General features: G+C 46.0%; 1 protein-coding gene across 1 annotated transcript; it reads right to left on the bottom strand.

Moving 5' to 3' along the window:
• Nucleotides 1-298: 298 nt before the first annotated feature.
• On the bottom strand, nucleotides 299-18,876 carry LOC119402748 (male-specific histamine-binding salivary protein-like). The gene is made up of 5 exons (XM_037669829.2): nucleotides 18,573-18,876; nucleotides 13,054-13,223; nucleotides 5,503-5,582; nucleotides 3,803-3,889; nucleotides 299-768 (listed from the first exon to the last, which is right to left on the bottom strand). The coding sequence occupies exons 1-5, from the start codon at nucleotides 18,690-18,692 to the stop codon at nucleotides 593-595; spliced, it is 633 nt and encodes a 210-aa protein (XP_037525757.1). The 5' UTR covers nucleotides 18,693-18,876; the 3' UTR covers nucleotides 299-592.
• Between the last annotated feature and the right edge of the window lie 7,645 nt (nucleotides 18,877-26,521).

Below are 26,521 nucleotides of genomic sequence, written 5' to 3'. Positions count from 1 at the left end.
ATTCCGTCTTGGTTATTCATGCATTACTTGCATCTATATTAATAAACGCTTTGCTAATGAAAGGCCAGTTCCACAGACATCCGGCGATAAAAAAGAAAGATAATCAGTAACACAAAGGCGAATCACTATTTTGTTAAAATGTGCAAAATTATTATGCCCAAATAGAGTGTTTTTTAACGCAAAAGAGCAGCCGAAGCATGAACATTCATGAGAATGTGAAAGAAAACAAGAAACGAGCAACCTTTATTTACCTTTAATGAAAAGCCGATCAAGCCTCACATATTGTAGAGCTTTGGGAGTGACATGGTCCGCTGTGCCACATTTTCTGCACACTGCTGGTGTCTTTTTGTTATGCCATGCAAGAAGCTCGGTGTGTAGGCTATCTCTATACTGAAATGATATAGGAGCCTCTATAGTACCCGGTCGGTTTGAATATTGCCAAGCAAGGGATAGAAATCCAAATTAAGAACAAGCAATGAGCATAGGCAAGGCATGTAGGGATATAACCGATGGTCATTAAGAGTAACAAACTCGATTCCAAGAGAAGGCAAGAGCAGCAGGGGGAGGCAGAAAGTTAGGGGAGCAGATTAAGTTACGAAGCTTGCACGGTTGGATTTGAAGAAGTATCTTTGACGTTAAGGACGTTCGAACAATTGTCCTTGTGGTAAACGGTGTAGTTGCCAGCCTTTCCGCAAAAAGCATCGAAGATGAAGTCGCAGCAAAGAGGAGTTTCACTGAGGTGCTCCTGCTTGACCCACAACTCGCATCCTGAAATAAGAAGAGGCGTTAAAAACATGCTGCACTACAGAAACTGCATTGATAAGCGAGCCGCGCAGACAGTCGTCATTTCTAGTTCACGCTGCACTTACCTACATTAGTCAACTCACTTGCTCGCTCTGAATTTATACTATTGCTCGTAATGCATTTTATGCACTTTTGCCTAAGGCACTACCGCAGAATCTGCGACAATAGCAGACGCCAGTGGAACAAGAAGATACAGGTATCTTTCGAACTCGCAACGCTCAAACCCTCCGCCACCGGCCCCAAATTTTCACTGATGAACTTTAATTACTCTTTCTCCTAGATAAGCTACAGGCGGACAGTGTAGTGACGGGAAATATTGCTTCTAGCTCTTTAGCGATCTTTTGAGGCCTTTTGGGCGACGAAATGCATGTACGATTGTTCGGCTGTCAATTTTTTTACTACACTATATGTATACCATCTATACTATGGTATCCGGTGTTGCTGAGCACTTAAGGCGCTTGTACACTCAGGTTGAAATTGCTGGCTAATAGCACAGCCACGCGCCGCCTCAGGGACTCAGTGGTTGCGGCGCTTCGCTGCTGACCACGAAGACGCGGTTTTGATCCCGGGCATGGCGGTCGCATTTCGATGGGCGTGCATTGCTAGAGGTCTGAGTACTGTGCAATACCAGTGCCCGTCACAGAACCCCAGCTGGTCGAAATTATCTGGATCCCTCCACAACGGCGTCTGTCATAGCCCGAGTAGCTTTGGGACGTTAAACCCATAAACTAATACCACAGCCATCACTGCCTAGCTTTTGGGACCCAACTGAATATCGACTTAGTTACTCTAGACGAACACGGAATTAAGTATATCAAATTAGGTAGGTAGTTGAAGGGGCTGGGTAGGAGCTAGGTCCAACTAGTTTCCCGTCGTGCGGCCTCAAGTTCTTACTGCAGCGCTTGTTAATACGACCGCGTAGCTCTCCTACATCGGGACAAGTGCCACTAATGTGCAGCTGCCTCACTATTTACACAGCCATTCTCATGTCCTTGCCTTCACGCAGGCCCGTAGCCAGGAGGGGAGGGGCCCTAGGGGCCCGGGCACCCCCCCCCCCGAACTTTTGGTGAAGTAGTTGTTTTTACCAAAAATAAGTAATGTAAATAGGTGTTTTTCTCAAATAGTCAACGTTTTCAGCAAGTGCCCCCCCCCCCCCCATCCCCCCGAAAAAAAATTCCTGGCTACGGGCCTGCCTTCACGACATTATAAATACACGTAGTCCATACAACGCACATTTGGAAACTTATTTTATCATGTGCACAAAAACTCCCCTTGTCCCTTATGCATTCACCTAAGACAACTCGAAGACGAAAGTTGTCATCTTCTTTTTCTGCTCAGTCGATGTACTGGTCTTTCCCTGCCCCTTTCGAAAGCTTTCTGTACCTAACATAGTTTTGCACTGCCCCCAGGGTCGTAGGCATGTATTTCAAGCTTACGGCACCTCACCTGCTTTTGCATTGCCCGCGTTAGCGGCCCACCTTTGACCAAGTGATGATGTCATGTGAGGACGTCATCTTGTGAAGTCATGGTGACGCCACGCAATCTGGCAATATGTGGCGTTGTAACGTGATGATGATCTTTTGCATCACTGGTGTTGAAGCCGACGCCAACGAGAATCAGTTTTCGCGTTTGATAAGGCATGTAGGGCTTTCGCCTTAAAACAAATTAGTTAGCGATTCGCGAATTGCGGACTCTTCAGATCATACCTGATCGGGCATTAGGATATACCGGGTGTTCAAAGTTAAGCTTTATGGTTTTGTTAAAATTCAGCCCTGAGAAGGACGTGAAAACCACCTTTGCAGATATGTTATGTATCCAGGGGGACACAAAGTGAGACAATAATTATCAATGTCGGCCGCCCAATTAACTAAGATTGAATAATGAAGTTACTTTTTAATGAATGCAGCAAGCGGCCATGTTTGTATTGAAAAGTTGGCGGCAGTCGCGTTTCTACGCAGTTGCACTTGGAAGAATTCTTCTAGCATGTCTGTGCCCCGAGATATCCCGCTGGAAATTTTAATTGCGATTTGCATGATTACGCATGAAAGACGGTGAGGATTGGCGCAATGTTCCGTCCTGATGTGACGAGCAGTCATTGCTTGCTATCACCAGCCTTTAGCAAAAGGGTAACCGTTATCACCTTTGCGTATGCCTTCGACCCGTTGTCAGATTAAACGCCGCACGCAACTGCCACGGCACATCGGGGAGGAGCTTTGCGCCAGTGCTCACGGTCTTGCATTATCATGCCAACCACAATTAAAATTTGCAGCAGGATATCTCGGGGCACATGCATGCTAGAAGAATTCTTCCATGTGGAACTGCGTAGAAACGCGACTGCCTCCAACTTTTCAATACAAACATGCCCACTCGCTGCACTTATTAAAAATTCATTATTCAGTCTTAGTCAATCGGGCGGCTGACAGCGATAACTATTGTCTAACTTTGTGTCCCCCTGGATACATAACATATCTGCAAATGTTGTTTTCACTTACCTTCCAGTGTTGAATTTTAAGAAAACCATAAAGCTTTATTTTGAACACCCGGTATAGTGTATATATAAATAGTTAATAAATGCAGGCTTGTGGGCCAGGTGACACCTATGTGATCCTTCGCGATCAATGCAGAAGTGCGCGTCGCCTACACTGTTGCCAGAAGGAAAGAACATAATTGTTCTCTCGTTAAGTTGTCATGGCGTTTCTCTTTTTTGTCAGGTATGCGGCAACCGAACGCATTCACGTTTAGTCTGATGAGAGGACTCAATTTCTGCATTTTATACCCCGAACAGCAGCCACTGCCGAATGTCATGCACGTATAGATAAACTTTTATGCCGGTTTAGGCTGGTCTTCAACAGAAAGTCTCCCTGTCTGAGCCAAGCTTTCCTCTTTCTGGCAAAATATCAACGCTTTGATTGAGTTTATTTATGAAGTTTTTTTAATGTTTTGTCCACACCCCTAGCAGATGCTAACCCCCACTGTAGTGTTGTCTTCGTTAACTTACCTGTCCCGTTATTTTCATATGGCACACTGAGGATATCGCAAGTTTGGCCGTCCGTGAAGATGACGCTGTCGTTGAGGGTCGTTCCATCTGCACCAACATTCACAGGCCGAATGTTAGAATGCTTGCAGCTTAATTATGAGCCAATTTACGAGACATGAGAGCGAATAAACGCAACAATTATCATACACCCGTCTGCATCTGTAAACCGCATTAGTTGTGTTTTTCACCAGAGGTGACAGTATGGAATGTAGTCGAAGCGGAGATGTATTAGTATTTGGGGCTGTTGGTTTCAACTGGTCATGTATTTCCTGCCGCATTCGTAAGCCAATATTACTAATTCCTCAACCAAATCCTAAATTAATGATCTGAGAACTATCAATGGAGAAGCTGTCGAAGTTATCGCAGAATTTCAAATGAATTCCTCTCACAAACATGGCCCTCCTACCTAAAGCATTTTTTTCTTTTTGCACCCTGTCTATTTCCCGATTGGCTGGTGCCGAGCATAGTACAAACCTGTGCAATATGATGCGTAAGAAAAAAAAGAAAACAAGTCGCCTTTTTTATGCGTGATGATGCCACTCCTCTCCAAAGGACATTGCAGTTCATCTGTAAGGCCGCTTGCACGAGGCTTTAAGAGGGCCACCACTTCAAGAAGCACGCAACTGCATGTAACGCTAGTATGTTATCCTATAACACCATCTATTTCTGATTCCCCTGTGCGATGAAAAAATCAAGAGCCTGCCAAAATTCAATTTCTTGGGCCCGAAGGTCGTGGGATCGAATCCGAGCCTCGGCGGCCGCATTTTCGCTACAGGCGAAAATTCTTGAGGCCCGCGTACTCAGATTTACATGCACGTTCATTCTTAGAAGCCCAGGCGGTTGAAATTTCCGGAGCCCTCCACTGTGGCATCTGTCATAATCATATCGTGATTTTGGGATGTTCAGCCCCAACAATTATAATTAGCTCCTATTAAGCACTTCAGCTCACCTGCCTGTCTAATTCCCTACTGCCAGAAGTGTGTAAGAGACTATATATTTTAAAAGGAGACTTCCTCTTATTTACAACTGTCGGAGTACAGATTGCGGAAAGAAAGCTCGCAGGGTGTCTTATGCATTCGGCTAAGACAATTCGAAGTCGAAGGCGAAAGCCACGCGATGTGGCTATTTTACCGTGCTCTTTATATCTCGCGAACGTCGCTTTGCTTTTCCTTTTTTACTTTTTTCATTCGCACGAACGCCGCAAAGACGAAATGAACGCGCAGCTCGTGTTTTATTTCGGTCACGCCACTCATGTCGACTTTTCGTTCAAGACCATCTTTGTGTCAAGTATTAAATTTTCAAGCGTAGTGGGACGAACACAACCAAAATATATAAAATAAACTCTTGGCCAACTTTGTAGTATTGAAATAACAGTGTCCACTGGTGTCTTTGTTATAAAATTTAGATCATAATCCATTGTTTTTATTATTGCGCCATTTTTTCGAGTCAGGGAAAAACACAAGAAACAAGTAACTAATTTAACCGGCACATGTGTTTCGAAGGGTGCTAGAACTGTAAATTTGATGATTCTGAGGCATAAAATAAAAATGTGGACTAGGACAGAAAGGAAAGTTTATGATTATAAATATTATGCTGATAATATTTGAAAGAACACGAGCGAATTTGTAAAGGCACGCCTGAATTGGCCGCTTTTTACTTACTCGGAAGTGTGTACTTAATAGCGTTGTCTGTAGGGTAACCATATGTGCTCGTAACGCCAACAACGTCAGTGACATTGTATCTGAAAACGAAAAAAGTTCAGGGAGTTCAAGTTAAGACGACACTTTTCTCCTTGAAAAGCCGTGGTGTGCCAGGCGAAAAGGTTCTGTGAGTGATGGATGACTCATTAAACGTCGACCGGATAACACCTGATCAGATATGACCCAGTCGTTAAATTTAAAAATAAACGCTGCACATTAACTACGAAAAAGAATGAAACATGTTTTACAGCATTGTCCAAGTAAGTCTGAGCGTTTGCGCACCTTGAGGGTGCGTGAAGTCTGGGGGGGGGGGCGGCGCCTAGAATACGAATAAATTAAGGCACTCAAATATTAAAATACCAATTACCTATGCTACTTAATAATTCAGAGCAACACACGTAACACTTTCATTTATTTTATGCGCATTGGTATAATGATCACAATATCAGTGCCTAAATTTCCTCTGTGTATTTGCATTTGTTGCATCACTGCCTATCTCTTTTTTCTTCTATGTATTTTCATTAATTGCCGTTTACAAACCAACGTTATCGCCATTCCCAGCACAACCAGCTCGTTTATGACCTTTCAGTGAAGACAACTGCCTTCTGTATAGATTCCAGTTCTGTTCATTTCGCTTCTGTACTGTACATTCATGAAGCTACATTTCGATAGAGGCGAAAGGCTAGAGACCCGTTTACTTAGGTTCAGTTGCACCGTTAAAGAACCCCAGGGGGTCGAAATATCCAGAGCCCTCCACTACGACGTCCCTCATAATGATGACCTGCATTTTGGGACGTAAAACTCCCAACAAATATTTTTATTTCTGTACAATCATATGCAATTTTTGCCAAGCCCGGGGGTATATATCCTGCGAAGCCTGATAAGTGACTCTTTGTCTGTACCCGCCAAGCATCATTGAGTAGTGTCATTGATGCTGAAATAAAACGAGATCCTGAAAAGCGTTATCAAGAAAGCAATAAAGCTGAAGAAATTATTAAAACCAATGAAGTATAAAGCACACCAACTGCAGCAGGAAAACACATATTAAATGTGAAGCATTTCTTAGCGAACTTCTGCGACTTTGAGCGTATCTATCTATCTATCTATCTATCTATCTATCTATCTATCTATCTATCTATCTATCTATCTATCTATCTATCTATCTATCTATCTATCTAGCCGCCTACGACTTTGTGCTCTCCTGGTCACTTGGTTAATCAAATGTACACCAAAGTTGGTATGGCGTAACATGACTGTATGACGAACATAAATGACAAGTCATAACATGAAAATCATTACACGCATGTCATGTACAGCATGATTTACATGCCACGCTCATGGTGCGCTGGCGGCCGTTTCCCTAGCTTGATATACACCAAAATTGGTATCTTGCGACGTGACTGTGTGACGAGCATAAATAACACGAGTTAATATGAAAATCATGACACGCATGTCATGTACAGCATGACTTACGTGCCAGGCTCATGGTGCGCTGGCGGCCGTTTCGCTAGCTTTATATACACCTAAATTGGTATCTTGCGACGTGACTGTGTAACGAACATAAATAACACGAGTTAACATGAAAATCATGACACGCTTGTCATGTACAGCATGACTTACGTGACACGCTCATGGGGCGCGGGCGGCCGTTTCGCTAGCTTGATCTACTCCGAAATTGGTATCTTGCGACGTGACTGTGTAACGAACATAAATAACACGAGTTAACATGAAAATCATTGACACGCATGTCATGTACAGCATGACTTACGTGCCACGCTCATGGGGCGCTGGCGGCCGTTTCGCTAGCTTGATATACACCAAAATTGGTATCTTGCGACGTGACTGTGTAACGAACATAAATAACACGAGTTAACATGAAAATCATTGACACGCATGTCATGTACAGCATGACTTACGTGCCACGCTCATGGGGCGCGGGCGGCCGTTTCGCTAGCTTGATCTACCCCGAAATTGGTATTGCGCGACGTGACTGTGTGACGAACATAAATAACACGAGCTAACACGAAAATCATGACACGCATGTCATGTACAGCATGACTTACGTGCCACGCTCATGGGGCGCTGGCGGCCGTTTCGCTAGCTTGATCTACTCCGAAATTGGTATCTTGCGACGTGACTGTGTAACGAACATAAATAACACGAGTTAACATGAAAATCATGACACGCTTGTCATGTACAGCATGACTTGCGTGCCACGCTCATGGGGCGCTGGCGGCCGTTTCGCTAGCTTGATATACACCAAAATTGGTATCTTGCAACGTGACTGTGTAACGAACATAAATAACACAAGTTAACATGAAAATCATTGACACGCATGTCATATACAGCATGACTTACGTGCCACGCTCATGGGGCGCGGGCGGCCGTTTCGCTAGCTTGATCTACCCCGAAATTGGTATTGCGCGACGTGACTGTGTGACGAACATAAATAACACGAGCTAACACGAAAATCATGACACGCATGTCATGTACAGCGTGACTTACGTGCCACGCTCATGGGGCGCTGGCGGCCGTTTCGCTAGCTTGATCTACTCCGAAATTGGTATTGCGCGGCGTGACTGTGTGACGAACATAAAAACACGAGTTAACATGAAAATCATGACACGCATGTCATGTACAGCATGACTTACGTGCCACGCTCATGGGGCGCTGGCGGCCGTTTCGCTAGCTTGATATACACCAAAATTGGTATGTTGCGACGTGACTGTGTAACGAACATAAATAACACGAGTTAACATGAAAATCATTGACACGCATGTCATGTACAGCATGACTTACGTGCCACGCTCATGGGGCGCTGGCGGCCGTTTCGCTGGCTTGATCTACCCCGAAATTGGTATTGCGCGACGTGACTGTGTGACGAACATAAATAACACGAGTTAACACGAAAATCATGACACGCATGTCATGTACAGCATGACTTACGTGTCACGCTCATGGGGCGCTGGCGGCCGTTTCGCTAGCTTGATCTACTCCGAAATTGGTATTGCGCGACGTGACTGTGTGACTAATATAAATAACACGAGTTAACATGAAAATCATGACACGCATGTCATGTACAGCATGACACGCATGACACGTGCCACGCTCATGGTGCGCTGGCGGCCGTTTCGCTAGCTCGATATACACCGAAATTGGTATCTTGCGACGTGACTGTGTGACGAACATAAATAACACGAATTAACATGAAAGTCATGCCACACGTGTCATGTACAGCATGACTTACGTGCCAGGCTCATGGTGCGCTGGCGGCCGTTTCGCTAGCTTGATCTACCCCGAAGTTGGTATTGCGCGACGTTACGGTGTGACGAACATAAATAATAGGAGTTAACATGAAAACCATGACACGCATTTTGCTAAACGCCATACAAGACGATGTATGCAGCTCTTTGCTGGCTGCTTCGCATTACATCGATTCCCACAATGCGTGGGATCTGCCGGCTTTTTTTTAAATGCGAAGCATTTCTTAGCGAACTTCTGCGACTTTGAGCGTATCTATCTATCTATCTATCTATCTATCTATCTATCTATCTATCTATCTATCTATCTATCTATCTATCTAGCCGCCTACGACTTTGTGCTCTCCTGGCCGTTTCGTTAATCGGATGTATACCAAAATTGGTGTGTCATAACATGGCCTTATTACGAACATAAATGACAGGTCATATCATGAAAATCATGACACGCATGTCATGAAGAGCATGATTTACATTCCACGACCTTAGGCTCTTGCGGCCGTTCCGTTAATTTCATATACACCAAAATTGGTACGGCGTGACAAGAATTCATGACGAACATAATGACTGGTCTTAACATGCAAATCATGACGCGCATGTCATGTGCAGCATGATTTACATGACATGGTCTCTGGGCGCTCGCGGCCGTTTAAATGAAGGGATACATAAGAAAACTGGTATGACGAGACATTTCTGTATGACGAACATAACTGACACGTGGTAACATGAAAATCATGACATGAATGTCATGTATGACATGATTTACATGCCACGCTCATGGCGCACTCGCGGTCGTTTCGCTTGCATGATATACACCAAAATTGGTATTGCGCGACACGACCGTATGACGAACGTAAGTGAGAGGTGGTAACATGAAAATCACGACGTGCAAGTCATGTACAACCTGATTTACATGCCATGCTCATGGTGCGCTAGCGGCCGTTTCAGTAGATTGATATACACCAAAATTGGTATTGCGCGAAGTGACTGTATAAAGAACATGAATAACAGTTGGTAAAATGAAAACCATGACATGCATGTCATGTATGTCATGATTTACATGCCACGCTCATGATGATTCGCGGCCGCTTCGCTAGCTTGACGTACACCAAAATTGGTATTGCGCGCAGCGACTGTATGACGAACGTCAATGAGACGTGGTAACATGAAAATCATGACATGCATGTCATGTATGACATGATTTACATGCCACGCTCATGGCGCACTCGCGGTCGCTTCGCTAGATTGATATACACCAAAATTGGTATTGTGCTATGTGACTGTATGAAGAACATGAATAACAGGTCGTAGCATGACAACCATGACATGTATGTCATGATTTACATGCCACGCTCACGGTGCATTTGCGGCCGTTTCGCTTGCATGATATACACCAAAATTGGTATTGCGCGACACGACCGTATGACGAACGTAAGTGAGAGGTGGTAACATGAAAATCATGACGTGCAAGTCATGTACAACCTGATTTACATGCCACGCTCATGGTGCGCTAGCGGCCGTTTCAGTAGATTGATATACACCAAAATTGGTATTGCGCGAAGTGACTGTATGAAGAACATGAATAACAGTTGGTAAGATGAAAACCATGACATGCATGTCATGTATGTCATGATTTACATGCCACGCTCATGATGCATTCGCGGCCGCTTCGCTAGCTTGATGTACACCAAAATTGGTATTGCGCGCAGCGACTGTATGACGAACCTAAATGAGACATCGTAACATGAAAATCATGACATGCATGACATGTACGACATGATTTACATGTCATGCTCATGGCGCACTCGTGGCCGTTTCGCTTGCTTGCAGTTTCTCTAGCTTAAAATACACCAAAATTGGTATTGCGCGAAGCGACTGTATGACGAACGTAAATGAAAGGTGTTAACATGAAAATCATGACATGCATGTCATGTATGGCTTGATTTACATGCTATACTCGTGGTGCACTCGGGGCCATTTCGCTCGTTTGATATACACCAAAATTGATATTGCGCGATGTGACTGTATGACGAACATAAATGAGAGGTCTTAACATGCGAATCATGTTATGCATGTCATGTACGGTATAACTTACATGCCACTGTCATGGTGTGCTTCCGGCCGTTTTGTTAACTGGATATATACCAAAATTGGTATGGCACGACACGAGTGCGTGATGAACATAAGCGACAGGTCATGCATTGTATATACCAGAATGTGCGTTTCATTGACATGATGTATACTAGATTGTGCATGCATGCGTGCATGGCAAACATGCGATATATGTTGGACTAGATGCCATGGCATGAATGATTTCATTTGGCTCAAAGACAAACAAGGCGATGTATGCAGCTCTTTGCTGGCTGCTTCGCATTACATCGATTCCCACAGTGCGTGGGATCTGCCGAATTTTTTTTTTGTGTGGAATGGTGATGGTCTGCCGAGTAAAATGACTGGAAGGCAGCGTTGTAGGCAACTTCGTTTTGCAGAATCATGGATTAGGTGCTGAAAATGGTTAGGAGCTGCATTTAGCTGAGGCGCACATGACTCAAAATGCACTCCCTGCCTCTTCTATCGCGCGCGCCCGCACACACACACACACACACACACACAAACACACACACACACACACACACACACACACACACACACACACACACACACGCACACACAAACACACACACAGCGTGTGGTCCGGTCTTGGCACGCCCGGCATTTTTTTATTGACTTTCTCGCTTTTTTTACAGTGCAATAATAAAGTATTTACAGAATCATTCGCGTCACACAGCTTTCTGAGTGTACGGTGGTTAGGTTGTGCGATTTTTTTTTATCTGTTATGAACAGTGGAAGGATTTGCCGCGGAGGGGTATTTCATTGAATCCTTAGTACTTAAGCAGTGCCCTCGCTATGGTATATCACTTCGGACTAAATATTATTCCGCAAATATTTGTATTTCGTTGCGTATTTCTCCAACTGCCGTGTCGCAGTAGGCCGTAACAAAGCTGTATTGTTATTGAACATATGCACCTCTATGAAACATATCTGTTGAAAAATCCTTTTAGGAAGCAGTCGTAAGCTTTGCATAATCGTTCTACGCTATGGCGCAATTTCCTGAAGAAACATTGCCTTAAAACAAATCCATACTTAACGGAAATAAACTAATACGCACGGGCCACCATCCAAGTACTTGGCGGACCATAGCATTGTAGCGTATAACAAACTGTGCAAAATTTAGCTAAGTGTCCAATCACACCTGAATATTCTATCACCACCAAACTCTGCAAGCATCTTGGAATTACAGTGGATATGCGACGTAAATGGTGGGTGCATCGAACACGATGTTGAAACAAATGCTCTATCGAGTGCATTAACACGTTATATACCCATTTAAGCTGTGTACCAGTCTCCCGAGCGAATTTCACGTTAAACCAGGCGTATATTTTGTGAAGATAAGGCTCCTGTTTGTGGTTGCGCGTAGACAAAGTTCAAAGTGTTAATCTCGGAAACAATTTAAGCACTGCGTATGACCCACGCTCTAGCCATAATATTTCCTTTGTAAGCAATTGTAAACAACAGGGGCTCGAAAGCCTTATATGCTACGCGTAGTGTTTAAGAATGACCATTCAAATGCTCGCCTCTATATTAAGCCATGAGATTCAGCTGCAGGAAACTAAAATTATGCTAGCAAATACTACTAGAAAAAATTGGTGTCGCTGCATTTTGGGTTGGTCTTCGCAAGGTTACACATGTATCCTCTGTTTTTTGTTGCTAAGCGTAATTAACTACCACGTCTCGCGTTTCTTTCTTTAGTTTAATAATATTACATTGCAGCGCGACTGGACAGGGACAGAGAAGACGGTGCACACCTACAGTCGGATACAAGTTAAGAATACCGGAGAGGCCCCGCCCAGACGACCGAAGCGCGGCCGCCGATCGCCTCCGCGACTAAAGAAATAGTCCCTCTCATGAACTCAGCAATGTGCTCCGAATGCGGGGTCACCGGGCGTCCCGCTCATGACGTCATGTTGGAGTGCGTGCCCATTGGTGCAGGCTTGTACGCATCCGCCTTTGAGGAGGTAATGGCGCGGACTTCTCAAGTGGTATCCGACTATAGTGCTGTGTATGTCGTCTTTTCTGTGACTGTATGGTCGCGCTGTACTTATATCATTACAATTCAAGTTAGCTAGCTCGCCAATGTGCTTTATCCTTAACCTGTTTTGAATAGTCTGGAAAATCCAACCTTACGCATACTTACATTTCGTCGCCACTTCCGTTCTTGAATGTAAACAAGGATTCGACTGTCTGATTCGGATACACATTAACCGACCGAACATTGACACATCTGAAGTTTTTGCCCCACACCGGGTTGCTGTTGTACGTAGATCTCGTGAGGAAATATCGCGTCGTGTTCGTCTGATTCAAGGTCTGAAACACAAGATCACTGTTGAGGTTAGACCCCATATGCATTCACTCTATACTCTATGCATTAGCTGTAAGCATTTTCAGTTAATTGACGTTCTTTTCAACGGGTTATGAAAGCAAGTTCTCGCATTTGTAACGCCACGGTGGCGCAAAAAATTGGGGGACCCTTAAGCTTCGCCTTTAAGAGTTGAACGCGATAGCGAAATCCGGCCCCATGTGCGCAATTCAACCACTAAGTGCATACTTATTAATGTGTATTGTTACACACACACACACGCACGCACGCGCGCAAATTTTACAGGCTTTCGATCTAAAGCAAGAGTCGCATGGCCTCCAAGATATACGCCGCGCGCCGGCCCTCTCGGATGCCATGAAAAGTCGAGACATATTTCTCACAATGCCTCACAGATGGCAGCACATTATCTAGAGTTTGCTGCGTTGGCTTGATATGTTTTTTTCTAGATGGACATAGTTGTCCATTTTTAGAGCTGTTTGAAAGTTCGTGTGTGTTTTTAGCGGCGATGGCTGCACTATCCCGGCGTTTTTCGACGTAGTTTGATGGCCTCGCGAATGTGCCTACCGTATGGGCTCGTTTTCGTCGTGACACCTGCCGAACAAAATGCGTCGAGACTCCTTTCACTACATGACATTTATGTAGTGTTTTTGTCCGAAGCAGCTGCAAGCAACATCGTGGCTTTGTGGTAAGACACCTGCTTGCCACGCGAACGGCCCGGGTTCGATCCTCATTGGGACCGAAGATTTTATCGTTTATTTTATTTGCTACTTTCTCGATTTTTCGCTCACGGATGATTTTTCGCTCACAACCAACGGTGCCGACGCCGACAGCGGAATTTCTGCGACACGAGCTCTCTAACGCTACCGCGTTAAAATGAAGAGGACGACGACGAATCTTTTCGTGCGGAATGCATAACGACACCAGTAGACGACTAAAACTGGCCGTCGTATAAGTTTTCAGTGGCTTCCAGGACATTGCGGCTTACATGGAAATGAGCACGCCGAATGTGGCGGCAAATATGGCCCACATTAACGCAACACCAGTGCGTTCCATTTTCAGGGCCAGACACGAATTCTCTTGTATGTACACTCCTGCACGAAAATAGCTCAGCATATTGGTATCGCCGTCATCGCCGTCTTGACGAACTCAACTCAGGCATGCAAGTAAGTGTACCACCAACCATGAAAATGTGCTGTACAAGCTTACTGCATAGATTACGACTCGGCGTTGCATTCACTTGACGCTACCTACACCATATCGCCCGCGCAGACCGTCTGAGGTGCCAGGAATGGGATACTCATGTAGCGGCATCGTCATCCCTCACTATCATCATCATCCTTTTTTACCACTTACCGCGCCTCTCGCGCAGGGTATGCTCAGAACACGAGGCGCGAGCAGGTAAGAACGTGCTCACGCTCCGGGAAGGTGGACGCCGGCAGCCGCTGCCGCTCTGCTTGTATTAGGGCCTTCTAATAAAGTAGCGAGTACCTTCCCGCGTCCGTCCACTTGTATACCCGTGCAAGCACGTCCGCCGCAATGCATAGCTGAGGACGGCGTTGCGCCGCTACCGACGTCTTCATCACTACCCCCCCCCCCCCCCACTACCCACGTAAGCGGTCAAGTCGACCATTTGGACAACGCTCAGGTCACAATGTCCACGTACCGACATCCGCGTCAGCGCTGTGCCCGCACAGGAAAGACCCATCGCAGCCTCTACTCGTCGATGGTTGCTCGTCGTGGCTTGACTGTGCCATTTCGCATTGTTTCGCGCACATCGCCCGCACCGGCCCTAGTGCACCCGCCCTCAACTCCATCTGCAGGCACCTCCGCGAGCCGCGCTGACTCACGCCACCCGGTGCGCTACCGAAAGGCACCATCAAGTCGTCGTGGGACCCGCCTGGCCACGACCCCAGCGTACTTTCGCCCAGTTCTCCGCCCGCTGCGCTTCTCCCAGAGCCGCCCGCCAGAGACCCAATGGTTCCTGATAGTCCTTTACCGTTGACGACCTAGACTGCCCACGGAAATTTGTCTCGCGTCATAAGCCTTGTATATAGGCCCCCATCGTTTTTTTTTTTATTTCGGCTTCATTTCTGCGGGGAGGGGGAGGGGAGTAATCTGTAGCGGCATCGTCATCCCTCACGATCATCATCATTCTTTTTGCCACTTACGCTCTAGTACACTCTACTTACGCGCCATGGAGGAAAGAAATGTTACGCGCCGCGCCTCTCGCGCAGGGTATTCTCAGAACTCGAGGCGCGAGCAGTTAGGAACGTGCTCACGCTCCTGGAGGCTGGACGCCGGCAGCCGCTGCCGCTCTGCTGGTACTAGGGCCTTCGAATAAAGTGGCGAGATTTCGGCACGGCCACTTCGGCTGCCTTGACGTCTCTCTCACTCGCTACACTCATGAGAACACAGAACGCCTCTTTTGCGTCTTCCGGCGATATGCTGTACAAAGACAATCGTTGACAGCGCTCTTCTCGAGATTTGTCAATCGACTATTGTCTGAAAACGCTCTGTTGGGACCGTCGCGGTGATCCTCGTCATCGGCATGATATTGTTATAGCTCTCATTAAACTTTTACACGAGACTGAACTGAGTGAGAGACTTTGACTAGCCTTTGGCCATTCAAGTTAATTTTACAGCCAAGCTGTATACGTTTACCTCCAGAAAGGTTTCGTCTCCGTGGGCAAAAAAATTGGCCGCGTATCTGTGTGCTTCGCTGCAAATGTCGTCTAAAGACGATAGAAGAGGCGCTACGTGAGATATGGACGCCATCTGGCAATACGTCGGGAAACATGAGTGCTGTGTTGCGGGCTGGTAGTCCCGGCGCAGCAGCAGGCGAAGACCGGTGGTGACCAACGCGACCGGCGGGGACGCCAGCCAGCCCGAACACGCGGTTTGGCGCGAAGCGCTGAAGCAGAAGAAACGTCCGCACTCAACGAGTACTCCACACACACTCTTTTATTTACACGTCGTCTGGGTAAAACAGGAATGCCAGAGCGGCGCCCCCTGACATTCGTACAGTGCAATACTGAACCGAAACCGAAACACAACAATGAGCTTCTGCAGAAAGCACGGAGGAAGGCAAGTTTCAGCGCAGTCGTATTTTCTGCGCAGCTTAAGAAACTAGGGTCTTTAGAATTACGTATCTACCTATTCTCTATTAAAGGAACACACCACTTAATACTTACCTAGTGATGTTGCGCCTCAGATATGCGTAATGTTTGCTTTTTGATCGACAATGTACACAAGTATGAACCTAGTCAGCTGTTCAAGATGGCTGGCCCTTGGGCAAGTCGTTCAACTTTGGCCGAGTGGCTGATTCGAGTGACGCGCCGACAAACAGAAAAACAGAAAAATAGACCAAAATTTCTCCGTTTAAGTATCCCAAGAAAGACTATCGACTTTAAAAACGCGTGGCCGCAGATCGAGAGCGAATAGGCCTTAAAGTCAGTGTACGCTCTTAATCAGGTCCTGGTTATGCTGGCTATATCCAGGAAACCAGACAAGAAACGTCCGGTTTCCTGGCTATATCTAGCACTTTAAGCGGGACCTGATTAAGAGTGTAGCAACAGCGGATGTTGCAGGAGCTGCCAGACGTCCTTTCTAGTGCATCTCTATTCTACAAATAACGTAATGACAGGCACTCACGCAAAATCACGAAACATCATTCTAGCAAAAGGTCACAAGGGGAACACAGGAGAACTGAAGGTCCGCTGTTTCCGCAGATTTCACCCTGGGTGGAACTGGGGTACTTTATTCACGGATTTAGCGTAGTTAATGCTCATTGCTACCGTCTGTTAGTTCATGAGAACGTTCTTCTCTCTGCCTGAAATTCTTTTCATTCCTCAGATTTAGGAAAACTTGCACGCCGCCCCATATCTCGGCGGTGACCATGCGTTCAGTAGTAACTGAATGAGGAATGCGAGGGAGAAAAAGCGTAATTGACTAATAAAGCCAGTTAAGTTTTACTCGCGATTCTATATATACTGCAGACCCACTGGAACTTTTTCGTACGACTCCAGGATCGTGCCACAAAATACGTAGATTCACGGGATACGGATATCTTACAGTGTCAACCACGAGAGCGTACGCGTGCGCACGTTTATCCATTAGGGGGAGTAGGGAGGGGCCATGTTTCACCGCAGCGCCTGCATTCTCATATTGGTCGAGTCCAAAAGAAAGCAAGCTTGGTGATGGATGCAAAAGTGAAAATGAAGCCATGGCGTGCTTCTCACGATGGCCTGCCCTTGGTTCCCTGCTTTCCGGGCTTAAACGTAAACGGTTCTTGGAAAGTAGCGTCAAGTGCCCTCGGCGTCCATCATCGCCAAAAACGTGCCGGTCTGATTGAGTAAAGCAGTGGTTCTCAGTCATGGACGTTTCGGGGACCCCTTATGGACCGGTGGGAGTGATTAGGAACCCTTTGCATTGACAGAAAAAAGGGCGTGGGGCTTCGATAAATTAACACAACATGCAGCATTAAATAGGTACATTTTGTTTCTCCCTGGCAAAGAATGGTCAAGCCAAAGTGCCACGCCAGTTCGATCTCAACAGCTTGTCAATAAGTTGTGCGGTCTGCAGCCACATTCAACCTGTTTCTAGCTATGTTTTCTCTTCAAATATGCAAGCCTAGAAACAAGTATGCTCGCGTGCATATCTCATACAAAACTGCAACAAAAGCTTTACAGCAACCTCACTTAGAAGGGGACAAACAAGTCAGCTCCGCCACAATGCAAAGTGTTATGCGGTGAAACATACCAAAGATCACAAAAGGCCTTTGTCACGGAACATAGTGTGCCTCCAAAAAACGCGTTTCTTCCTTTTTTTTTTTTCAAGGATGGGTATCGCGCACCCCAAAAAAATGGCTTCGTGGACCCCTGGTGTCCGCGGACACCCATTTGAGAACCGTTGAAGGTAAGAAATCGGGCTTAAAAGGGCAGGGGGCCACCCCCCTCCCTTTTGCCGCCCCCCCACCTCCTGTGCGCACACTTATGCGTAAGGCACTTGGGGGCTTGTTCATATTTCCTTCGAGCTTTCGCACTGGGTGGTAGATTACACGAACGTTACCAGAAAGTTCTAGTGGTTTTCTAGCACACGCAACGGTCAGACAGTTTTACAACTGGTTTGCTTCTTCAGCTATGACGTTTTGCGTGGATATACGATTCACGAAAAACAAATAAATTTCTGAACTTTACAAGTCTTGCCGCTTTTCAAACATAACGCAGACTGCCGGGGCGAGAATTCAGGTTAGAGTTGAGATAGTTAATTAACTTTTCATGTGTATTGCGCTCACAAGTGTTTTTATCAAAGGCCTGAAAGAAACTTGTATTACGTACCTTCCAAGCACTTTGGTACTTCGCCAGAAACTCCGAATTTGCCCACAGAGGACATTGTTCGTGGCGGAATTCGCTCCCGAAAGCCACGTGCAACAGAAGTACTAGGACAGTATAGTGCATGCTGGTGGTAACAAGTGCTTCGCCTTCCAGTTCTGCACAGGTGAGCTTACGAATGCAGTTTATGCACTCGCCCTTTCTGCGACGAGCAGCAAAGTTTAATACACCAACTCGATGTTGGCAAATCGGTTCTGCTGAAGCCAGGCAGATGCAGAAATGATCTTACCAGGTAATAACGTTCACCTTGGTTTATCTGCGTTGTAAACACAGATGAGTTAAAACGTGATTCGGCATTTACAAACACAGCCCTATTGTTATTTCTACATAGCAGCACAAAAAAGGAATTTTTTTCGTCTTAGACATTTACACCCGGGATGTCAAAGAGCTAAATATTTATGCCCATCTAAATGAAGTGCAGCTGCCCCGCTCAAATGCCATCTTTTATAGCTTTTTTTCTTTTTCCACGGGGACAGCCCGATACAAACGGGTACGCGTATCTGTGACGTTGTCTCAGCGTTTTTTTTTTTTTTTGTAGATTCCGTGACCTTCACAAAACGGCAAGCTCGCTGACAACGACCTTTGAACGTCTTAGTTTTAGCCTTTCTCCTAATGCCAGATTTCGTTTGCAGCGCCCTTAACTTCCACGCTTCTAATATTAGCGGCAACGCCAATACATTCTTTAGCGTTCCGGGAAACAGCTAGGAAATTCTCGTTCCGACGAGAGAGAAAAGCACTTTGAAAAATTCATACTAAATGATCTGCCCGACTCTTGCCCGATCCCTCCGAGTTGGTAGATGCCAATCATCCCATGGCAATCACCATCATCGTCATCTTCATCAGAAAGGAGTGCATGTCTTTAAGTCCTTTCTGCTAGCGACTTCGCCTAAGTAACTCCAGAATGGATGATTCTGACGCCGCAGTCACCTTCTCACCGCATGCTTCGCATTTCATCGACTGCCATGGAACGTGGGATCTGCCGATTTTTTACAGCGAAAGCTGTTATGAGATCATTTCACCGGCCGTTTTTGGCGCCGTAGTTGTCCGCCGCCGCCGCCGCCGGTGTCCGTAACCAGTATCGCTCGAAATAAGAAAAAAAAACGAAATAAGAAAAACATTCCGGGACGAGGTTCGAACCCGGGCCCTCTGCGTGGGAGCCCAGTATTCAACCTCTGAGCCATGCCGGTACTTGAAACTGCTTTGCAAAAAGGTCCTATACAGGCTTCGTGTCGGGAAGGAGCCACATTAGCATATGGAATATAGCGTGGTAGAAGAGTAAAATAAGCACCAAGCGTCGCACAACGCGAATTCTGTAACCAGGCGTCACACAATGCGAATTGCGCAACGAGTAGGTTGTTGAATGCTTCCAACCCATTACAAAGGGCTCTGCCATAATTCTTCGTCGTCATTAGGCACAGCATCAACAAAGTGCGCATAATGCCTTACATGCGTTTAGCAGGTACCACGGCTCTCCGTAGAATGACGAAAAATGGCACAGTGTCTGCTGCCCTACTTCTAAAAAATTACAATGATTTATAGCGTAGTGGTTTCCTCGCAAGTGCACTTGTATTGGTTGCCAAGGAAACCCATAAGCGCATGATCCATTTCCTCGGGGTCTCAGTAAAATTACAATGATTTAGAGCGTAGTGGGTTCCTCGCAAGTGCACTTGTATTGGTTGCCAAGGAAGCTCATAAGCACATGATCCATTTCCTCGGGGTCTCAGTAAAGTTCTTCGCCCCCCCCCCCTCTCTCTCCCACGTCAACGTATGTTATACAGCATGACGGGAGAGGGAAATAGCGACCGGGCGTCACCCAATGCAAATTACATAACTGGTGGGCCGTTTAAAGCTTCCAACCCATTACAAAGGCTGAGCCATAATTCTTCATCGTCATCAGTCGTCGCGTCAACAAAGTGCACATAATGCCTTACAGACGTGTAGCTGGTGCCTCGTTTCTCCGTAGAATGACGAATAATGGCTCAGTAGGTGCTTCCCAGCTTCACAAAAAGTGTGATTTATGGCGTAGTGGATAGCTTTCTAGTGTACTTTACTGTAGGCCCAAGAGAACTTACAACGGGCTCTAGAAACGCCGCTCTTCCAGCTTTCGCTGTGACTGTGCTGCGATTTCAGCGCAGGCCTGGCGTTTTTTTTTTTTTTTTTACGAAGCATTCTCATTCACAGACTGCTTTTCTTGCTCGTTTTGCTTTTTCCGCTCCTAATTCTAGTGAAAGAGCGTGCCCCGAGCGACAAGTTCATCGCTCGTGACAACCCCATAGTAATTTTTGATGGCGGGAATTAGCAAGCGCCGACCAGTCGTTACAACAGAAAACAAAATTGTTTCGGTCCCACTACGGGGGCCTTGTTCACGAAGAATGAATTTTTTTAGGAGCGTTGGTTATGTGGGTTTAATGACGTGACGTAAGCATCGAGTGTGTATCGGGGCAGATTGCCTGACTTGCGATTGAGCGCGTTATCTGTTGCCTGAATGTGGCGGCATTCCAGATGCAGCCTCGCTGTTTTGTTCTTTTCTTTTCCTACTATCTTCGCGCTATCCCAGTCGATGTCATGGCTCGTGGGCAATGCGTGATCACCTAGCGCGTTTGCTGCAACGTGCTTGGGGTTTACATCATAGTTGTGCTGCTTAACTTGGCGAAGGATGAGCCAGGCTCTTCTAGAGCTTGGATGAAAGAACTGGGGTAGCCTGAAGACGCGAGGTCACGGCGTTTCGTGGCTGGGTCAGCCGCTCGGCCCTCCAGAGGTGAGCAATGTTACTCCGCCCGACGTACAAGTGAAGTGACCACCGACTTCTTGTGACACGTCCGGTGCACCAAGCTGAAGCTTAGGTACATGCCGGTGTATGTCTCCTTCCTGAAAACGCTAAACGACTATCTATTGCCGTCGCGTTTCATGAGCGGGTCCAAAAATGGCAGACGCCCGTCAGCGTCTTCCTCGGTTGCGAGCTGTATGACTGGTTCTATGCTATTCAGGTGAAAAAGTAAAGCACTTAAAGCCGATTTCTTAATCACAGTAAAGCAGTCGTCCACGTAAGAATACTCTTAGCTGTGGTGTGAAACTGGACAGGACGCGGGGCTCGATTGTTAAGTCCGCTGTGGTTACAGAAATCGCGGCTCCCATTGCGGTTCCATGGACTTGTTTGAAGAACTCTTTCTGGAACGTGAGGTATTTATTGCTCAGGCAAAACTCTGGAAGTCTCCTGAGGTCTGAAGCGTCGATTGGTGTCCCTTCTAGAAGACCTGGGTCTGATTTGAGAGCGTCAGTGCAGACCTTGACGGCGAGGTCAATGGGCTCCCTTGTGTAAAGCGACTTCACATCTTGTTCATGTAGGACCGTGTCGCGAACTTTTCCAATGAAGTCGTACGAGTTTTGTACGTGCGTTTCACTTTTGCTGACCAGAGGGGAGATAATCCTGTGAAGGTTTTTCGATAGCTTGTGCAGAGGCGAGTGGGTGAAGTCGACGATTGGGCGTGTAGAGAAGCGCACCTTATGTATCTTGGGTAATTTATACAGAGCGGGAGCAGATCCATTGTTGCACAGAAGGAAATCATAAAGGGACTTCTGCTAAAGCCGAAATTTCGGCTAGTTGGTTTTGACTTAAATACATAATATAGCGGAACAAAACAAGGACAGAGAAATATGCACACAGGACGACCGCTAGATTTCAGCTGAAATTTTACTCTGCACATGTGACATATAAAGTGAAAAAAGAGCACCTAAACTGATAGAACGTCACCATTCTGCCGTCACTGCAAGCTGCACGTGCCAAGCTACGCGTCGCGCATGCGCCCTTCCAAGAAGCCAATCTCCTTTTTCGTTAGGACAATTGAGGACACATTTACAAACCTATCTGCCTCACTGTATATATGCATATCCTCAGAGATCTCACGTCAGATCTGGTCATGACCCCTTCCCAACACTCGAGTTGCACCAAATGCTGTTGAAATGCAGTTGAAGTCTAGCGGTCGTCCTGTCTTTCTCTGTCCTTGTTTTGTCCCGCTATGAAATGTATTTAGGACTTCTGCTGTGGAGGCACTAAGCGGAAGACATCAGCCAGTAACTTCTGCAAGTTTCTTTGCACTTTTGCCGTAGGATCGGAGACTCAAAGACGCGTGCAGTACTCACCGATTGAAACAGGACAATTCACTGCTAAGTAACGCACATACTTCTATTTCCACCGTCTTCAGTTCGGGTCATAGCGTAATTTTAAGAGCAGAGCCACCACTGTCTTTGTAGACCAGATTCCTCGCGACATGGCGTGGTTATCTCGAGCACTTGCACATACTAGTCGTTATACTAAAAGATTTCATGTCGCATTTGAATCCGTGAGTCCTGTTCAGTCTATCATCCTCGAGCACACATCATATCTTATTTTCGTAGTCTTCCTTGTCTAATACGACCGTGGTGTTTCACTTCTCGGCGCAGAATATAACGATCTCCTCATTGAAAAAAGTGACGACCTTCTTATTGAAAAAAAAAAAACATTTGAAGAAAGCATTCCTGCTGTTAGCGTACCTTTACTGGAATTAGGATCTAGAAAATCACAACGAGCGACAAAAGCATTCTGTGTACGAGAGTGCTTCGTTGAAAGAACTTGCAGCAAAGCTGTCTCCCAGATTTTTGCGAATCGTTCATTATAGTGTAAAAAATTTAGATGTTAGTTCCATTCAAAGAGAAATTAATGTTCTTGTGGCCCTACGGCAGTGTTACAACGGCTGTAGAAAAGTCTAGGTATACTCTTGCAGCCATGCAAAAGGCAATATTTTTGTTGAACATTCGCGATTTCATCCTTTGAAATTGCTACTTTTATTTCCTCGGCTGTGGTCTTTTCTTACGTTCACGGGAGTGGCCCTCAATACCTGTTGTTTCCTCTTCCTCGTAAGCCTTGTCTATTTATCAGTGGTGTTCTTTTTTTGTTTTTGCTGTTATGCTGCATAATTCTCCGATTTCATGTATTTCTCGTGTGTGTGTGTAAATATTAAATGAGGTTAGCGGCAGGCCGATCCCGAAGGTAGTGCGATACCAGGTGAGCCATCGGCAAACGTGAAGCAGACTTCAAGCACTACGCCCCTAAAAATCCAAAGTGGTGAAGGTGCTGGGTACTTAAACGTGGAACTCCGAAGCCGGACGCTGCTCACTGCCCCGACAATTCTACATGAGACCACCGAGCAAGGCACCACCCACGAAAGAACGGCCTGATCTCCACTCGTCATCGTGCCTTCTATGAGCGCCCGCACTGATGGCAATAAAATTTCCTAACGCTTAAAATTCCGAAATCCACGCTGGTAAATACTTCGAGAAGTTGAGTTCTCTCAGTCGTCTTACTAGTACCCCTGTTCACACTAGGGTATGCATTTGGTATGCACCGAGGGACTAAAACTGCATACTTTCCTTGGAGCTGTACAAGTTGTATGCGACTCTCTAGTTCAAGATGAGCTTGACTGATTGAACATCTTAATCTGTGAGCCAAGCTGTCATGGGCTAAGGATAATTTTCTCATCTACAGACTTCATTATAGGATCATTCACTACTCCGTAAGCTTGCAAATATTGAAGCTAATGTGATTGGCCTGATGTTCCACAAAGCGTTTTCCCGGCTTTTTAAACACTGGTATAATTTTGTCTATTTTTTCTTCATTCTGATGGAATCCATGCGCTTTCGATCGGATAATTTATTATATCTTGTAAATTAGGCGATTCCTTGTAGAAAATTTTTAACATGGCCGAAGCGACACCGTCGGGGCCTGGAGGTGCCATACGAAAGTTCCTTATCACCGCTGCCAATTCATCCATCGATATTTCCCAAAACTTCTTATCTGATTGTACCAATAACGTGCGAGGATGCACCTTAAACGGAACTCACTGTTCCAGCCCCTTCGGTATGACCAACTAGCATTTCTCTTCTTCATTTCATAATACATCCCCTGCGGTCATCGTTGGAAACTATGGACATTTTAATACCTGTTGGAGGTTTACGTCCGACAACCACGATATGATTATGAGGGACGCCGTAATGGAAGGCTCCGCAAATTTCGACGACCTTGGGTTTTTGTAATGTGCACCTGATACTAAGTACACGGGCCTCTAGCATTTTGCCTCTATCGAAATGCTGCCACCACCACCGGGATTTGATACAGCGATCTTCGAGCCAGCAGTCGAGCAACGTAACCACAGTGGCGGGTTGACTGTGGACATTTTCAAACTTGTGAAGCAACACTTCACTTAATTTGTCCTACAAGTCCTTCTTTTATTTCTTTGAAGTGAACCTGAGTCATTCAGCTACTTACCACCGGTCGTGTATAGGTTTAATGCGCTAAGATTTTGTCCAATGCTGCAACGGCACCAATCCATGCAGTACATCCCAGCAACCATAACGCTATCGTCACCACCAATTACCAAATAATGGAAATAAATGCATGTACCCTTATCAAACCTCGTGTGATATTTTACAGCTTCGCTGCTCATCTACCTCCAAAGAGTGGAATGCATCTTTCATTTTTAGAGCGAATGCTCCACTACTCTATGTCTCCTAAGATCATTCATCGCATCGCAGTGACCTTGAGCTGCCGAAGCGCGAGCCGCCGGAACGCAAGTGAAATAAAAAGCTTTAGCAAAGCTAAACCTCACGAATTTTTTAAACACCGTTTTATTTGCTCGTTGTAGCGTCGTTGCGTTGTACTTTGTTATGACGCCTTCACCTCGCTATGCCACCGTTATGTGCGCATGTTTATGAAAGTATACACGTAGAGGCTCATGGTACTTCCTTATAGCGACGCAAGAGGTCGAGCTCTAACGTGCAAACATCAACATGTCATCACGAAAATACGCCTTAGGTGGTGGTACAAACCTATTTATTGGCCGTAATGTTGTTGCGCAGAAACTCCAGGTAATCGGAGGTTCTTGAATGGCGGCGCGGAGGCCCTCCGTACAGGGCTCCAGTTGCTGCTTCCGCTCAGTGGGCCTCGTCACTCAGACTCAGCCGATTGTGCGGGCTCTCGCTGGCCAGCCGCCCCTCGCATCGCTCTGCTGTGGGTTGTTGTATGCGTGATATGGCAGTGATCGCCTGACTGGCCCACGTGGCGTGATATAATGTGGCTTTGGCTGAACACATCACCATGCAGCACTCATGTACATGGATCTATAACTATTCCTTCTCAAAAAAAAAATTTTATATGTTAGCACTTCCATGCCGATCGAAGGATAAAACCGTCTGTCGTTCTGTGCCGACGTTACATAAGACGATCGTCGCTATATAGAAATGAATGTGCTAAACAAAATAAATATGGTGGATCTGCGCATGAACCCAGGCACCCACACAATGAAAGCAAGTGTCTTCACAACTTGGCTACGAACCGACGCTTGCAGAATGGGAATTTATCTGACCCACACGAACACGTCGTGCCGGTGGTGCGAAAGAAATGTAAAAGGACGCATCCTGCGATGGCTTCGCTGAATTTCAATGCCGGGGAATAACAACCCTCTGCCGGACAAGTTCTAAAGCCGACATGGAGAGCGGTCCACATCAGTAAATGCCGAATTCGCAAAAATATGTTCCAGATGCTGACAAGCGCTACAAAAAGTGCCGAAGCTTGCTCTAAGTCGCGCAAAGCTTGAAACAGCGAAACTGGACAATTCTGAAGTCTAATGTAGTTGCTTCTAGCTTGTTGCTAGGCTTTAGCTAGGTGATGCTAGGTTGTTTGTACGTTGATTCTCAGTTCATAGAGGTCATAGTTAAACTACAGACAGTCACAGACACGACGCGGACGTCCATACACCATTGACATAACCACGCGCTGAAACCAAGCGTTCGCAGCTCTCATAGATCTACGGGCACGTCGTCTTTGGCGTAGCCCTTCCAACACTTCGGTGTCTTCTTCCATC

This window comes from Rhipicephalus sanguineus, chromosome 8, assembly GCF_013339695.2.
Source record: "Rhipicephalus sanguineus isolate Rsan-2018 chromosome 8, BIME_Rsan_1.4, whole genome shotgun sequence".
Lineage (NCBI taxonomy): Eukaryota > Metazoa > Arthropoda > Arachnida > Ixodida > Ixodidae > Rhipicephalus > Rhipicephalus sanguineus.
The sequence above is the reverse complement of the archived record's forward strand: the minus strand, read 5'-3'. Positions and strand labels throughout refer to the sequence as shown.